Genomic DNA, 18,568 nt, shown 5'->3' with positions numbered 1-18,568 from the left:
ACCATACCATTACCGGACAAAACCAATGGCTTTTTATGAATAATCAATGGGTGACTCAACTTCTTCATCTCAAACACCAAAACTCTGATTCTGTGGAAACAATACTCAGTCAGTTCCCTTCCTCAACATATTTCGCTAACCAGAACCAACTGAAGCTGGAGACAAACAGTTATATACAAGCAACTGTGGAAGATGAAGATCTGGCGGAGTCAAGGTTCTGCCTGAACACACTCTGGCCTTAATGACTCAATTTCTTGATCGTATGTTTCAATCTTGTAATCGATTATCTCTAAGTCTTCCTTTTCGTTTTTGTTTTCCATTTTCTTCTTGTACATACTACATACACAAGATGTACATATGTTTTATAGAAAAAAAAAAAAAAAATCATCAACGAAATTTAATGGAGAAATTTTCGAAGAGAAGCTGAGAAATCTGAGAAATTTTTGTAGAAAAACTGAGAAAGAAAAGAATCTGAGAGACAGAGAAAGGAAATCGATGGAATGGGTTGCGATAGTGTGATTGGGTAGGGTTAGGGGTTTTTGAAATCAAACCGGTTTATCCACCGGTTCGGTTGGACCGGCGGTTCATTAATTTTATCCGGGTTTTGACCGAGTTAACACGGTTTAATATATAATGACGATTTTAATGTTGACTCGGACCGGACATGTGACCGGTCCGGTTTTTAAAACAGTGATGGTAAGTCAAAAGAAAGGCTGCTTCTTTTGGACTTGACTTTGAGTAAAAAAATTTCTAAAAGTGGCAATTTGTGGACTCATAAAATACTTTCTGTTTTTTCTTGTAAAAAATTTGTAGTTCTGCTTAATTTATGTTCCATTTTACTTGCTCAATTAAAACACCATGATCACTTGTAATGTATGAAAAATAAACTACCTTATCATTTTGATAGAAAACTCATAAATCGCTTCTTCTTTGTAAACACAAGTGGTGCAATGCAAGGTAAACCAGTAAAAAATGGCTTTCTTCCAACCAATAAAATTATACATGATTGAAGTAATTATCATCTCGCCGTCGACCCTCTTACACGAACACAATTTTCTTTACAAGCTTGTTACAGGACCCTACCTCTTTTCTCTAGCTAAATTAACATTCAAATACAGTATAACTTATAAGAAACTTGCATCACATGACCGTGACCAGGTTATACATTACTAATTACGTGCTACCCAGATGAAACCACTTAAACTCGCTAAAACAAACAAATTTGAACTCATGAACTATTGTTCTGAATTGGATGTGAGGTACGACCATCCTCAATGGTTGGGGAGTTCAAGATCTTTCGAAGGGAACGATATTGAAGCCGCACATTCTCACCACTTCCAATAATCTTAAGCAAATACCTACAAAACAAAATGAGATATATACTCAGTGCTTTACCTAATAGCACGGGTTGCCTATTGAAGTTCAAACAGTTACAAATAAAATGTCTCAAATGATACCTGCATCTGTAATTGAAAACAATAAAAATTATGAATGATAAGTTAGGTCTGCCCCACATACCAGCCATTGAGACATTGGGATGTGATTACAGCTTCCTTGCCAACAAATTTTTCTGGCGTCCTCCTATTTCCCTACAAAATTCAGTATGCCAGTAAAAATTTTATCTAACCAAGAAGGAGCGTGCTATCAGTCAACAGATTAGTGCCAAAAAGGGAAAAATACTCACCTTAATTAGCACCTTCTCATTAACAGAAAATGGATACTGCACCCCTCTATGCAACCCATCTTCAGTGGCAATATCTCCATTTTCCTTGGCACAATTAATAAACAATCCAAATAAGCTCATTTAAACAAAACTATGCTGCTCATATTGATGCGTTAAATGTAATACAAATTATATATGCTTATTGAGCTTTAATTTCTTTTCAAACTATTGAAAAGTTTACATACAATATATTTTCTTCAAGAGTTTCTTTGACTCTAAAAACACATTCCAAGAACTCTATTTTTGTACAAGCAAATATCAATTTATCTCAGATATATGCTTGTACAATTTTTTTTTTTTTCCGAAAATCCTTATAAATATGAGAAATAAGTGTTCCAATGCCTGGGTATCAATGTAAATTCTAGTGGGCTTCAGCTTTTTATTCTAATTCATTAAGCAACATGAATAATTTCATAATGAAAATTATTATCAGTGTCAGTCTAATAGATGTACAAGCCATATATCATTGGAAAGTTCCCCAAGTCAGCTCTCTAACACTTATGGTTTTAAATTTTTAAATATTTTGAGAAGAAAGTTATGACCAATTCTTTCATACTAGTCTAGATCCATTGAGTGCTGACTTTTATGAGAAATTAAGCATTCACCAGTTTTCTTATGAATTTCCTGTCTCTCCAATTTATTTGGTGAGTCTTACGAGTTGTAATTAGTTCTAAGTCACGGTTCCATTATTTCAAGAATCAACTGACTTATTAGTTATTAATTCTATCTAGGGAATTATCTATGCTTGGAGGGTTGTTTCAAGAATTACAATATAAATCCTTAGTGTTGTAACTTGTAAAAGCAAGTGATTATTCATTTGAATGTACCTTTAAGGTTTTGAAAGACTAATTTTTCATATGACTCGTATCTCTTTAATGGATTCCATTAACTAATATTTACTTTGTCTTGTATTTATTTATCTTTGTATTTGTATTGTGTTGTGTTGTGTTGATGGTGGTGTTGACTACATGGTAATTCATGTTGATTGCATTCTGGATTTTGTAGCCAAGCTAGGAAGTTGTATGGTAAATTTAGACTTTTAACCCATGTGGAAACTTTTGAGGTGTTCACAATTATTGATCTATGTAAAATAATCTATAAATATAAGCCTAGAAGGGAATTGTAATAATTCATTATAAGATCTATTATGAATTTGTATCCATTAAATGAATTGTGGATCTCTTATTAGATCATTATCCTAAAGCAACTTCTATTTCTACTTTTCCCTTGAAAATGTTTTTTATCCTCTTTGTTCTCATTAGGTATTAGAACTTAAACTACTCTCTTGATTGTCACCATATAAACTTTTCAAGTCGACAAGAAGAGGTAGAGGAAGATTGGATAATCTTATGGTGAGAGATTTGAAGAATGAACAAGAACTTAAAGCTTTTCGAACACAAGTTGAAAAACTTACCCAGCAACTTGAGTGCCAAGAAGGTCATAGTGAGCATGGCAAGTATTTCAGAGTGAATTCATGATGATAATTGTCTTGTCCATCCTAAGAAGGGTCAATTAGAAAAACCTAATTCTAACTTTGGCATCAAAGTAGATTTACTAGGGTTTCACTGCTTTCTTCACACTGATGAATTTCTTAATTAGCTTAATGTCATTGAGAAGTACTTTGACTACAAAGAAATATTCGATAGCTAATAAGTGGAATTAGCAGCAACAGCATATCATGGTTATTCTTCGACATTGTGAAGTAAGATTAAAGAGATAAGAGTATAAAGGTAAGCCTAAAATCTATTCCTAGTAGAAAACAAAATCTTAATTCACTTAATCTGAATCATTCAGGTATATGTTTTCTAATAATGACTTTTTTGCTAAAATTAGGCAAGCTGAAAATACTAAAATTTTTACTTTCCACTTAACTAAAAACATCTTAATAGTTTCTTTTAATTATTTTGACAATATTATCCTTATTTAATATTAATGATTACACTTATGCCCATTTAAATAACCCTTTTAATACTTTTCTAGATAAGTACACAATTATGAAGATTTTGTTGTTTCCTATGTTCAAACAGAACATGACAAGGCAGGCAAGGTGGAGTGGAAAGAGGATTATGCATACCTTTAGCTTACACAAGCAATGATTTCTCTTGTGACTCAATACAATCAAAATACAATGAAGATCTCCTTAATGATTCAAGTCAACTCAGGATGATAAATATGATGTTTGAGAGTGAAGAGATTGATATCCCTAAAACTGAATCTTTGGAGATGCAAAACCTTGAAATTCTTAATGATGATTCCAATAAAGATAACCTTCAATCATAGACCATCGTTGTTGATGATTGAAGTGAAAATATTATATCCCGAGATTTGTTAAAAAAGCTCTCAACTCATTGAGTTATATCAAGGCCATCTCAAATTGCATGGTTTCATAAAGTACAAAAGATACATATTTTTAAACAATGTCCATTTTGATTTTCAATACTTAAGCTTAATTTCTAATTTTACCAATCAAGTATGAAGATGATAAGCCCCCTATCAACGAGGTCTATCAATACAAGGGGCACAAGGGCAGAAGGGTGTGAGACGTGTGAAGCAACACTAAAGGTGCGCTCTAAAACTTGTTACGCCAGTAGGATTCAGTTGGAGGAAATACACATGGCAGTAGAGTAAGTGGAAGGAATATGGGTAAAGGTCATTAGTATATTAAGGCAGTTAGAATAAGAATTGCAGATACTGATTTTTCTAAAAAGAGTTGTCAATGGAGGCCCCTAGCTCCTCGAATTGCTAGGACTTTCTTTCCTTGTTTTTTTGTTTGTGTTGAGAGTGATTGGGGATTGACAGATCTCTTGTAATCTTCAATTATTTTATATCAAAGTGTTGGTTTACAGTTTGTTTCCTGACTTTCTGGATACTCTGTGTGTGATTTTCTTGATTGCTTTTGTTGGGGTCCCATCAGAAGATCTCAAATTGTCACAAGTGGAGCATCATCATGATATACAAGCTTTGTAAGTAAAGAGTTTTCATGAAATTAATATTTTTATGAATGTATTTGAAGAAAGACTGTTCTTTTTTGTTTTGAAAACAAGTTTAAAGAGAGAATGATTTATTGGAGTGTTATGGAGATATTGATGCATATTCATGAGGAATTTTTTGTCCAGGGAGAATGATGCAATGTAATGTGTGAACTATGTCATGATAAGAGCAAAGTTGGATTAAAGAGTCTTAAGAGTTTAATATATGTTTAACTAATATTTATGTAAACTAGTACTACGTTATTGGTTTAACTTGTGTTGTTTTGATGTTGGTGATGATGTTGATTACATCGTAATTTTTGCTATTGCATTGGGGGTTGTGTAATTAAATTAGAAAGCTGTATGATCTACCTAACACCTACAACTCATGCATTAAGGTTGGTGAAGTTAGACTTATAAATAGGAGTCTAGAAAGAGCAATGATAAGTCAATTATAAAGCCTATTATGAATTTGTTTTCAATCAATAAGGAATCATGAATCTCTTATGAGATCAATCTTCCTTAAGAAACTTATGTTTCTTTTTCCTAGAAATTCCTTCTTATCCTCTTTTTTCCTAAGACAAAACGTCAATTATGAATTAGGTATCAATCAATTATGAATCATGAATCTCTTATGAGATCATTTTTCCTTAAGAAACTTATGTTTCAATCCTAGAAATTCCTCCCTATCCTCCTAGTTCCTGAGTCAGAAACTATATTATGAATTTGTTATTAATCAAATACAAATTATTTTTCCTTCCAAAAATTTCATTTTCCCTAGAAATTCCTTCTCATCCTCTTTGTTCTCCTTGTCATTGGTGCACTTCCACTATTTCACCCTCAAAAAATAAAATGAAAATCTTCTAGTACTCTTTGCTGAATTCAACAAACCATATCTATGTGTTGTTTCCACTAGCTAAACCAATTATTTCTCTGGTATGCTAAATATGATCATGAGATTATATGCGTGCCCCAAAGCATAAAAAATGACCCAAGTCATGGTAGTATTATGCACTTAGTCAAAATATACCCTATTTGATCTTCTGATTGAATCCATTTGGTCCCCCATTTCTTTCCGACGCTTACGGAGAGCAGCATTATGGAATAGCCTTCTATCATCCTCTTGCTTCACAGCTACTGCAGCAGCTCTGAGAGCTGTCAAAGAGCATCAAATGAATAAATAAATATAAATTGGTACGAAGCAAGAACAAATATCTCAAGGAAGAGAATGAAGTAAGTGAAATGGAATGTACCTAGATTAGGGACCAAAGACCCAGTCTCAATCTCTGCGCTGCAGATGGTACATCTTGACTGTGATGTAAAGAATAACTGTAGTTATAAACTTAATATAATTAAGAGTATAAAACATCAATTTCTACAGCAGCCCATCAGAAGCTGTAACATGGTCAAGCATAAGATCTCAGCCTGTGTCAGCATTTATGGGCAGACATCAATTTTAGCACCTCAAACATGATTAATTGTCACAGAAATAGTATACAAAGTTCATGATTTTGAATACAAATAAGCTCCCTGGCTCCGTTATCCACATCTTGAATCAAATGCACTGCTTTAATGGACTTTAAAGAATCTGTGACTCCCAATTTCATCATATTTTTCTATTGAGATAGAAGGGGCATAGATATGAAAACAAATAAGATCATATTGCTAGGTTATAAATTAACAGCATTTCTCTTAACAATCAATTTACATCCTATTTGCTTATTTCCATTAGAAAAAAAAAAAAAAAAAAATTTGAAACGGTCTGTCGAAGTTGTTGTAAAAAACCACAAGACAACAATGCATTACAGACTTGGAGCCCACCATCCTTCAGCTTAAAGTCCTCTAAGTCAACTTAAAACTTCCCTAATGCAGTATACAATGTTATGTCGTGACAATTCTTCAATGACCTGGTTATTCTTGTTCCACCTACAATATTTTTCATTGAATCTGTATATGATACTTAATTGTCAAACAAACAGTTACAAGCTCCAAAATACATGTTAATATGCCACATCTAGTTTACCCAAATGTTATTATACGTTTCCAATTTCCCTTGCTCAATTTAATGGCAATTTTTAGGCAGCTTATCTAATCCCACCGCAATGGTTCATCATTTGCACCCAGAATAAATTAATAATAGCTAGAACTGTCATATCATACATGCAATTCACATCATCAAAGCGATCATTTAGAAATATAGATTGCCCACTTACTGTTTCAATGACTCTTCTAAGCATAAGACCACCGAATGAATGTCCACATGAAACAACCATGGCATCTTCGAGAAATGCACCACTTTATAATCAACAAATTGGACAAAAAGGTTCCATTAGAACTACATACTAACCACATAAAAATTTACAGTGTCAGCTTGCTATTCTCCAAAAATAGGGAGAGCAAAACCAATTTTCAAGTTGAAGAACTTGGCTTCAAGCCATAAAGTACAAAGTAATAGTTAATATATGAAACAAGTGTCCAACCACGATGTGACACAAGTTAATATAAAAAATTGCCAATATGATATTCTCCTTTATCAATTGGTAATAGAGCAGAGATAAAGAAAAGATATAAAATAGAGAAATAGAGAAAACCGAGGGAATAAGAAGGATAAAAGTAAGAACAAGCAAGCAGGAAGGACAAAATTAAGTCAGAACAAGCAAGAAAGGGGATGCACAATTAGGAGGAAATACAGAAGAAATAAATAACCTTCAGGGAGGAAAAAAATATTCTTGGGTTGTGTTATTATGGATATATTTTGTGTCATATGGATAGAAAGAAATAGAAGAACTTTGAAAACATAAAAGGGGATGAAACTGAACTTTTATGGGACAAAGTTAAGTTTTGGGCTCCTATGTCACATGATTTTAGCGATGCACCATTTTTCATTATTTTTAACAATTGGAAGGCTGCAGTGATGTGATTAAAGGAGTATAAATTTAGGGGTTTTGTAGATTTTAGGACTTTGCTGTCCAGTTTCTTTAGTTAGATTTTGTTCTTGTGGTTGTCTTGACTCATACACGTATAGATATAATGTAGACAGCTTGTTTCACCTAATTTATATAAGCTTACTTGAGTTTCTTATTTAAAAAAAATAAAAAATAAAATAAAATTTTCATCTTTAATCATCAATCCAGCATGTTAACACTAATAATAGAATCCTAGTCCTAATCAAATAGAAAATAAAGTCTAAAACAAATAGAAAACAAAATAAAACTCCAAAATAATACTAAATAACCTTTGACCCACTATATTGTTCTTACACCAGTAACTATTTGTGAATCAGATATCAGTATTCAGCACTACTCTCACGCATTACTATAGTTGCAAAGACTTGAAACTGTGACTCAACTACAGAAGATCTCATAACAGCTTTAACAATAAGGAGTCAGAAAGAAGACAATAAAGTTAGTATTATAAAATTGAAAACAAAGAAACTTGCTTTAAATAAATAGAGATGACAATGAACTCACGATAAGGGATCTGAAAGAACACTTCTTAATGAAGGTTCCTTATGTAAATCACTTTGAGCGACCTGCAATCACATAAATCAAGTCAAACACAAAAGTTTTAGAATCCATTTGACAAATGTAACAAACCGGAAAAAATTAAGTTCCCAAAAGACTTCTTGGCCAGAACATTATGGAAATAAATAAATAAATTAAAGATGTAGAAAGAAAGTTACGTTGTTCCAAATAGCAGAAAGGAGGTGTCATCTCAGGTAAAATTTTCAGTGTTATACAATCAACATTATAACCAGTGATGAAGATAGATCAAATACAACGCCAGTAAATTTTAAATCCTGAATAATGTCTACTGATTTGGTTTCTCAAATCATCAGAAAACCAATATTAACACCATAAAAGAAGCCAGAACTGAAAACAAGAATGAAATGACAAAATATGAATTCATAAAAGATTTAATCGGCCTCTTCATTTTTTATTCATGAATTGCTGTGAACAGCTAAAAAGTAGTACTTACATAAGTATTATCAGAACGATTACACAATCCATCTTCTTCTGCAGAAAGGTCATCCATAAACTGGCTTACAGATATTGGTACATAACTCTGGGGAATGACATGACCAGCCGCTGCAATTGGAGAACAGTCTAATATAGCATTGCCCTGTGGCATGAGCCTAAATGCCAGTGATGTCCTGAACCACAACACACAATCAGATAATTTAATGTGAATGGAAGTTCAATATGAGAACATGTATCATGAGAACCCACTTAAAGCGATAATTGTACCTCCCTCCACTATTGGTGCACGACATATAATCAGGAGCAGCTCTATACAAGGCAGCAGGACGAAGGCCAGCAGTAGCATGACTTAGTGCCTTGCCTGTAATCAGTAAGAGATCTCCCGGAGATGACCCACCATCTGCGAGGTACCAGCGACCATTGGGATCACAAACCTAAGAAAGAAAAGATTTTGCAGATGAAAAGAGACATTACGAATAATAAAGATCAAGTTCTTCCAAAAATGTAAAAATTCAGAACTTCGTAGAAACTGCTTCAAAGGCAGCATGAGCACAATATTAACAATATTGGGGCTATTGCATCCAATAAAGTTCACTCTACACCCATTTTCTAAGTTTGACTTTCATTACACATCTTTGTAATTCTAACACACATCAAATATACAAATATTTAATGATTGAAAAATATAAATGAAAAAAAAATAGTTGAGAATAATTAAGAGAATCATTTTCAAAATTATAATGTTGTGTAGCCTTAGAAAAATGAGTGTAAAGAGTGCCTCTATATGGGTGCATATAGAGTAAAATGAGTATAAGAGTGTTTCTATATATGCATATAGCCCCCACGTAACCAATATCCCAAAATCCAATAACACCACACTAGTTTATATTTATAATTAAATTCAAATCCTAAACACCTGCAAACCAGGACTGTCGGAGGAAATCAGTGTTAATAATCCCTTCTCAACTTCACCATTTATTGCAGGCTTCCCTCCACCTATAGATCCTTTTCCATTTTGCATGGATGCATAACAGTAGGTAGCGACAAGCACCGATGAAGACACCTCACCAGGAGGCAACGGGTTATCATCAAGTAAATGATTAAAAACGCTGCATATATGAATTTTAAGCACAAATCAGATATTTTTCCCTTAAAATTAATTTAAAAATCACAAGCAATGTAAATTTCAGAATGAAGATCCATCACGACCATACTCGCTTCGCAAACGAAGATGCCTTGCTATCATAAATAAAGCAGCACGAGCTGCTTTTCCCATGCACCTAAAAATATCAACCATGCATGGGGGAGATGTGTCCCAATCTTCCAAAGCCCTGCCAGAAGACAAGTTTGTTTAATGTTAAATTTGGGTGCAAAAGGGGGAATATGAAGAGAAATAAGCAAATCCAAGCAACTAGTAACAGAAATATAATCAGCTGCTTTTAACAATCACAGACAGCTTGCAGTCCATGGTAGTGAAGGATGAAATTTATGCAACCAAAGAATTTAGTGGAAACTAAGAAGGGTAACAAAACCTAGTTAAAAAGGATTATAAGTTTTTCATACCTATCACCACAACCTTCATCAAAATCCAACATGTTCACTCATAAAGAGATGCAGGGGTTTCAACAACCTCAGACTTGCAACAGGCTAGAATTAAAATAGCATAGAAACTCCTAGTAGAGAAGCAAGTTCAGGTTAAGAGATGATATACATTAAAGAACCAATGGCTGAACACCAATTTCATTTCAAATCAAAATAATATTTATTATCACAAACACCAAAGTCACTGGCAAAACAAGATCAATATAAAATGTTTGCTTAGTTGTTGTGTTTTCAGCTTTTAAACATAAAATGTCTGAATGTTTTTGAATTTTTTGTGTATATAGGAAAGGTAGCATACGAAGTAGGGCAGATAAGGAAATAGAGAGAATTAAGGAGAAATAAAGGGGTAAAAACGAAGGAATTGGAGAGCAACAGATAACGACAGGGAGAAACTCTGTTTTCATCATATCATTAACCAATCAATTTTTACATAACTAAACATTACAACCCTATTTTAAAAGTGGCCAGCCATAAGAAAAAGGCAAAGAGACCTGCTCACAATAAGTAACATAAAACCAACTCAAAAAACAAAAGCTAACTGGGAAAAGTTAATCTAACTAAAACAAGTAATTCAATTTTGAAATTCCTAAAACAAACTAATTCCTAAATAACTAGATCCTAAATTCTCCATACATTCATTAAAAGAATTAAAAAAGAAGAAGAAGAAGAGGAAAGAATCAACCTCTAGTTGAACAAAGCATCAACTTGATACCAGTTGACTTATCACCATTCTTGTCTCCTTTTAGATAGGCTTATCTACTGACCAAAATAGTATCTTTAATGTCAAGAGCTCTCATGCTTTAGTATTATTTGTATATGACTCAAGACGAACTAATAAATGATTAACTAAATTGTTTTACGTCTATTCACAGAAGCTCAAATTTCGGATTTCACCCAAAAACTCTTTTTGAGTCTATTCAAAGTTTTGAAATTCAAATATATCCCATATTGATTCAGGGAAGTTACTTTATCTTACCTTGTTATGTTACTACCCTTCTTGGTAACTTATTGCTATAAAGCTCCTTCAGATTTACCACAGCAAATTGTCAACAAATTTTCATATAAGCTCTATTTTTTAAGATCTACTTCCATAAACTCTACAGAAGAAGTCAAACCAAATATACCCTTGGTAGTTCCTGTGACAGTTCAAAAATAGCTATATAACCTAGCAACCAAACTTATCGGCTGAAATCGCAAACATTAATTACCTATATCTCTCCAATATTAAAGTAAGAGGAATCTTAAATATATTCTCTTCTTCATTCTACTTTTTATTCTCTCACTCTCCTCTTGACGTGTGCAGACAAGACAAACCCAATATCTTTTTATTTTATTACTAACTTATAACTTCCTTCGTCTTTTGTATAAAGGTCAAAAGAAGAGAGAGAGAGATAAAAGAGTAAGGAATGAGTTTATCTAACAATTCTCATTAAAGTAATAATGGAAACATTACGAATGCACACTTGTAAATTTGAGGGAACTTAAGAAACACTTTTGATCATATCAATTTTTAGATCTAGCAAATAGCCTGTTAAAAAAGTAAGAAAAATCATTATTCTACCAAACTACAATGTTACATCACGTTTCCTTTAATTTTGATGCAACTTCACCTTCATTATATAACCTCTTTGGCTCTAATTTTTGCCAAATCTTGGTAATAGAGCCTAAAACCTCATCCTTGAGCTATAGTCATAGTGTTCAAACCAACAAGGAAGCATTCAGAGATTGTTAGACTGAAGTTTTGAAGGTTGCATGCTAAATCCAGATTCATGACGAATCCTTTTTTAAAAAAAAATACTGTACAAACACTTCTCTCCAAAATCTTGCAAAATCCTAAAAGATAACCTCTCATTATACTTCCCAAACCATACTTGATATAAATTACTTCTAAATATTCTAAAAAAAAAAAATTCGTCAAGATTGAGCTACTATGTACATTTTTACCCACACAAAAGGCACAATCCAAGTCAAGCATTATGACGTAGCTCCTGAATTTGTCTCCTTCCTTAATTCTAATCAAACTCCCATGAAATTCACCATTACTTCTAGAATGAATAGCTCCTGCTCAATCTTGAAGCCTTAGCTAATCATGTATAATTATGTTGCTCCATCATATGTTGTATTATTTCAAGGAAGTTACCAGTGCAGAAAGCTGTGGAATTGGGACATATAAAAGAAATGGCTATGGTAGAATGATTGTTAAGACATAAATCTGAAAATATCCAAACATGGTCATATGGAATCTGGTATTGCCATACCCTCCATCTCATCCCCTTCCCAAGTCTAAAACAAAAAAGTTATGACCTTGTCCAACGAAAGGGTTCTAATATAGATTTTATTCAATGTATTTACTAAGGAATATATTAGATTGGTTTTGTAAGGAGTTGCTGTGGGTAATGAAGTAGCATATCAAAGCATCAACGAATTTCAAGTACCTTCTTGAATTAAATTTCCATAAAGATAGAAAATTTCATGTTTCTGTATAACCTTGAGTACAAGATTGATTTAATAAGTGGAAGAATGATTTAATAGAAAAAATTATTTTAGCTTATTTTATTATCCTCGTTTGGCTTAGGGTTAGGAACTCTTACGCAATCACATTCACATCCTATAAACACTAGGTTGAAGTTGTACAGCAAATACAACAGAAAAAAATAAAATGAACACAACCCAGAGAAAAACAATTGTTTACTGATGCTAGCAGACCTTATTCTCTTGCAATGAAACAAATATCCAATTCTTTTCCTTCTTTTTCTAGTTCATTTATCGAAATGTAACAAACACAAAGAGAAATATTTCATGAAATTGAAAATAAAGCAAACCAAAACCCAGTAAATTAATCAATTAATGTGCAATTTTCTTCCCACAATCAACCTAAACCTCTTAAGAAATTCGGAAAACACACCTAAAGATAAAAATAATAATAATAATAATAATAACAACAACAATATATTACCTTCCTGCTCTGTACATATAGACCCCGCGGCTTCCCTTGGCAACACTTTGCGATTTAGTCCTAAAGTACAAACGAGCCGCTTCGAGTCCGCAGCGCATAACGGCAGCGTCCTGGCTACCCAATTCAATAACGGCGGCATTATGCCTCATGAGCGACCCCGAAAGCGCCTCAACAGCCCTCAGGTAGGACCCACAGGGGGCCCCATCGTAGGGCGTCATGTCCTCCAAACGGACTCGCGCCGGCATCGTCACAGCGGGCTCAACTGAGATGGGGACCACCGGGCCGATGACATGATCGGCTATTGGTAATGGAATTGCTTGGCGGGGCAGAGTAGGTCCATGAGTGGATTGAGTAGTCGTGGATGTAGGGGATCTACGGGCGGGGTTGCATGGTTGTGGCGGTGCAGACGAGTTCTGCTGCTGCTGCATCATCATCATAACCATTAATCATTCTGATATATTTTAAATTTAGGGTTTATGCAGCTTATTTGTAATTTAGGGTTTTGGGCACTTCATTGAGTTAAAGTTCAACAACACCCTAAGGCTTTCGTTTGTTTTGGGGAAATTAAAAAAATAATTTTGGTTTGATTCAGTTCACTCGGAGCTGGGAATGCGTTGTGAATTGAGTCCGACACAATGAATCAAATGATAGTGAGCTCCTTTTCACTGTCAACTCATCGCAGTTAGAATCGGAGATTATAAGTTGTTACCCCTATAATTTCATTAATAAATTATAACCCTAAATTTTTTTAAAAACTCATCAAGATGACCCTTTTTTTAACTAACTTTAAAGTGTTTGAAAGTTAAATGTATCAATTGTCCGAATATGTCTTAATATAAGTCATGTTTGTTTTTTATTTTTGAGTAAACCACATAGTTCCACCGAAGGTTTAGTAAATTTCCAGTTAGTACCTTTGGTTTCATAAATTCTAGATTCCCACCCTTAAATGGATGTCATTTCTTTTATTTAAATAGTTTAAAGCTAAAACATTTTTGGCAAATTTGGGCGGATTTTGATCGTTTTCAGTGACCTAAACTTTTGCGTGACTTCCCTTCTCGACCAATTTTCGGGCACTTTTTACATCAGAAATTTGCGCCGCCACCACCATTCGATCCCTCATCGTCTCCTCTTCAAAACCCATATCACCCCTTCTCCTAATCACTCACCGTTTGCCGCATTTTCACGCAAACGAACACTTTGCCGCCGCTTTTCCGGTCGTTATGTCAGTCAGAAATCTTCACCGCCACCACCATTTAAACCCCCTCTATCTGTTGTTATACAAAATCCTTTCATCCTCACCCAAGAATATCCTTCAATCGCTGGCTGCCACTCATCTAGAGTGGGTGGGGCGTTTCGTCGAACACCTGGTGAGCGTCGGGGGGTGGGGGCTATGGAAATGAGATAGGAATGGCGGAAAACTAGAAAAAACCCAATCAAACCAACATTTCACTAGCAACACACAAGCAAACTCAAAAACTCTTGCAAATCACCAAAAATCAATTGTCAATCAACACCACAAATAGCAAACCATTTTCTTCAACCAAATGGTGACGACGGTCATGGAGGTTGGGAAAGGCGAAGGGTGACAAGTGGTGAGGGCTAGGTGTGTGATTAGGTACATCACTGTCACAACGTGCACAACGCGACTGAAAAACACAGTCGTGCGAGCGCGATGCAATGAGGGTGGGTCGTAGCGTTTTCAAACCAAGGCTGGTTGGAAAGGGGAGGGTAGATTGGTAATAACATTCTCTACATATGTGGAAAAACTCAATAGTAAATAACGGTGTTACTTTAAGGGAAAGAAAATGTAATTTATGAAATCAAGAGTACTAACTGGGTTTTCACTAAACCTTGGGTGGTGGGAATATGTCATTTACTCTTTATTTTTCAATGTCTAATTATAATTATTGGGTTGTTTGATCTTACAGAGTTTAAATGTATTGAAACCTAGTGTTTTGACATATATTTCCTTATTAAATATAATATAGTTATATATTTTACATGTTTTAAACAAATTTAAATCATCAAATTTATGAAAATAAAAATAAAATATATAAATTAGAGTAAACTACATGTTCCCACCCTTGGTTTAATAAATTTCAGATTCCCACTCTTAAATTAATATAGTTTCCTTAATTTTACCTTTTTACTGTAGTGATGCTCACATTAGCACGCTAACGTGCGCCGATGCTCCTTTGGCTGAAAGTAGCCTCATTTTAGCAAGAAGCAGCTCACGTTAGCGTCGCTTAAGCCACCAATTTTTGGCATTTTTTGATCGAACCCGAACTTCAAAATAATTTTTGAGACCATCGTTGGACTCCCCACGACCTCCTCTACAAAACCCATACCCATACTTGCTATCATCACTCACTTTTCCGGCCACTCCCACACTTGCCACCTTGTAATTTTGGGTATATTCTCGATCGTTTTCTGTTCAATCGGAGAGCAACCGACATCATCGAACTACACCAATAGACTCTTCTTGTGTTGAAGTTTGTGTGAGTATGTCTTTTGACCCTTTTTGACTTCTAGTTCGTAGGAAATCGAAGCCCGAATTTGCGCCCGCCACCTGCTCGATAAAAGGCCCAAGTTAGTTTTTCAAATTCCCACCCTTAGTTGAACAGTTACTGACAGTGTTTAATTAAGGATGTGAATCTATAATAAATGAAATCAGAGGTGGAAACTTGCCATTTCACTAAACCTTGGGTGGGAACATGTTCGTTTACTCTATAAATTAAAGATTATTATGTTATTATATTGATTGATGGAATACTTTATTTATAACTTAATTACAACAATAACAACAACAACAAACAAAAAAAAATTTAGTTACCTTTAGACTTAAAGATAAAAAAAAAAACAAACCCTGTTAACCTGTCATTAGCTTATTGTTGGCAAATAAAAAATTACCCCTATGTATCTGGAGAAATACCCTTCTTTGACGTTACTGATTTCAAATCTTAAACTTTTGAATGCGTAATATTAGTCAAATCAGTTGCCGTTAGCTAGGGGAGGGATTTTGGCTTTAAAAAGTCAATTTCATAGTGGTTCTTATCCTATCTCCTAATCTGCATAAGCTAAACGCAAGTACTCCAAATATTTTTCATTTCCTTCGTCACAACCATGAGCCAACCAAGCATCAACAATACACAAAGACAAAAGAAACATGTTAGATCAAGATTAACGTTGTAATGGTGAATGGTCACACTATAAAATTCAAGAACTGGAGGCGCAGGTGTGGTCTGAAGGTTGGGATAAGGATTTCTGAAACAAACAGAAATCCTAACAAGCTTTATTTTTTGTAGAATGGGAATTGCAGATTTTATGAATTTTGGACACCTGATATTGAAGTGTATAATCCTAGTGCCAATGAGATGAGTTTCACATTAACAAGCATGAGTGAGGAAGCAAATGAATATGAGATATTTTTTGATATAGAAGATGGAATGCATGGAAGATAACTATCTCTGGGTGATCGAGTGAGGTCTTGAATTCGAGTCCTTCTTCGATTACTAATAAAGGTAACCATTGGAACTCTTACCCAATCGATACTTTATAGTTTTAGGATCTCGAAAGATTAGTTGATGTATGTATAAATTGATCAAACACCCTAATAATAAAAAAAAAAAAAAAAAAAAAAAAATAGCATGGAAGATTTGCATTAGGATATGAAAAATGTGTATAAGCTAAATATGAAGACAAATGAAAAGATTAAGGAAATTAACAGGTATAAACACATATACCCCCCCGTCTTCCAAAGCTCTGATACCATTTATCACCACATAATATTTGTTATACCCAGTCTAACAAATATTATTACAATTAATTACTAAACAGCCTAGTTAATTAATTGGAGAGAAAATTCATAGATTCAGTTTAGCAGATTAATTCATACCTGGATATCGATCGTCTTGAATAGATCATTTTTCTTGTCTCAAGTATACAATCAAAAGTAAACAAGAGATCGAGAGAATTTTTCAAAACTGAAACTATTATTAACTTTTCTCTTGAACGAAAAATACACATGCTTCCTTTTTTATAGAGAAGCTCCGGACTTCAATTAGAATTGAATCCGTAAAAAGGAAACAAAACAAAACTTACAAAAGTCTAAGCTAACGTACAAAGCTTTAAACAATTGTACAACAAGTCTTAAATAAGACTTGACTTAGCAAAAGAAAAAGTAAATACACTTTTGACTAACAAATTTAAAGACAAAGACACTAGGGTCCACATGTCTCCCATGTGCCTTACACAAAATATATTACAAACGACTAAAACATAAAAGTTAACATCCAATGCCTCTTTAAATCTGGATCGTCGAATCCTGTCGGCAACATCTTGGATGTCCATGTATTATTTCCGTTGTTTGATACACGTCGCGTATTACGTGTTGGACATTTACGGCTATCCAAATTTCCATTCTCTTATAATTTATTGATCTTTGAAATTATCCTCTTCAATCAGATCAAGAAATTCTTTCAGAGATTCATCCTCTTGGGCTTCCTGGTCATGAGCTAAGACCAACCTTAGAAGATTAATAGTACCTTCCATCAGGGCCTGTTTCGGTAGATGGGCTAATTCGAACCCTTCTAACAATGTTTTCAACTGGGCCTGATTGTGTTGAAACAGAGTATCCTGGATCAATGCGTACTTGTCTGGTATAACCACCATGATCCCATTCTAAATATGGACAGTAGCATTTACTCTCACGAGCTCTTCCAGTTTAGATTTTACCAGTAACATTTTGGCAATGTGTAACCTGGTCCAATCTTCCTCTTCTTTCTTCTGAATTTCTACTAAAGCAAAAGAACCAATATTTAACACACTATAAAACATAATTCGGTACCATGGTTCTCCTACAAGAAATTCCCATATCTGTACAGGCTGAACATCATAGCTCTCTTGCAATGAGGAAGTAATCATACAAGTGAATGTGTCGACCTTCCGATTTAATACACAGAGCGTCTGCTTAACCGCATCTGGCATATTCGGGTCCACCATTGCTTCCTGTACGTCAATTTGCATTGTATTGATCCATCCTTTAGTCAAAAGATCTCTAAAGAAACCTTTTCTAAAGATTTTCCATGGAACGAACAATTCCATAGATCCATTAGGATAAACTGCTAATCCTTGAACCAAATCCGTCAAGTCAGTCTTTCCCAATTTCACTATTAATCATTCAAATTCTCGAGTTTGAGATTCGACATGTCAAACAACTGACATTTTCTCATTACCTCAAGTTTTTGAATTCCTGCTTCGTAGAGTAAGGCAGTTCCCTTGAACTCCTCATCCTCATAAAACAGTTTATCAGCTTCCAGCCATGCTAACCTTCTTGCTA

The 18,568-nt window shown here is 34.2% G+C and overlaps 1 protein-coding gene across 1 annotated transcript; it reads right to left on the bottom strand.

The window, feature by feature from the left end:
- Positions 1-958: 958 nt before the first annotated feature.
- LOC116108544 lies at positions 959-13,952 on the bottom strand. Its single transcript, XM_031394782.1, has 12 exons — positions 13,231-13,952; positions 9,887-10,003; positions 9,589-9,781; positions 8,940-9,106; positions 8,671-8,845; positions 8,163-8,224; positions 6,906-6,987; positions 5,946-6,003; positions 5,723-5,847; positions 1,685-1,768; positions 1,519-1,589; positions 959-1,358 (listed from the first exon to the last, which is right to left on the bottom strand). Exons 1-12 carry the CDS (start codon positions 13,671-13,673, stop codon positions 1,229-1,231), a joined length of 1,707 nt encoding a protein of 568 aa, XP_031250642.1. The 5' UTR covers positions 13,674-13,952; the 3' UTR covers positions 959-1,228.
- Positions 13,953-18,568: the final 4,616 nt, after the last annotated feature.

The sequence above is a fragment of the Pistacia vera genome, unplaced genomic scaffold (genome assembly GCF_008641045.1).
Source record: "Pistacia vera cultivar Batoury unplaced genomic scaffold, PisVer_v2 Contig566, whole genome shotgun sequence".
NCBI classification, from domain to species: Eukaryota; Viridiplantae; Streptophyta; class Magnoliopsida; order Sapindales; family Anacardiaceae; genus Pistacia; species Pistacia vera.
This window is presented reverse-complemented; position numbering and strand designations above follow the sequence as displayed.

Excerpts from the sequence above, each read along its gene's own strand:
- LOC116108544 (XM_031394782.1), bottom strand. The coding sequence starts at position 13,673 with ATGGTTATGATGATGATGCAGCAGCAGCAGAACTCGTCTGCACCGCCA. Across the intron at positions 9,107-9,588 it reads CCGACAGTCCTGGTTTGCAG|GTTTGTGATCCCAATGGTCG; the intron begins GTGTTTAGGATT and ends TTTCTTTCTTAG. Across the intron at positions 1,590-1,684 it reads ATGAGAAGGTGCTAATTAAG|GGAAATAGGAGGACGCCAGA; the intron begins GTGAGTATTTTT and ends TGAATTTTGTAG.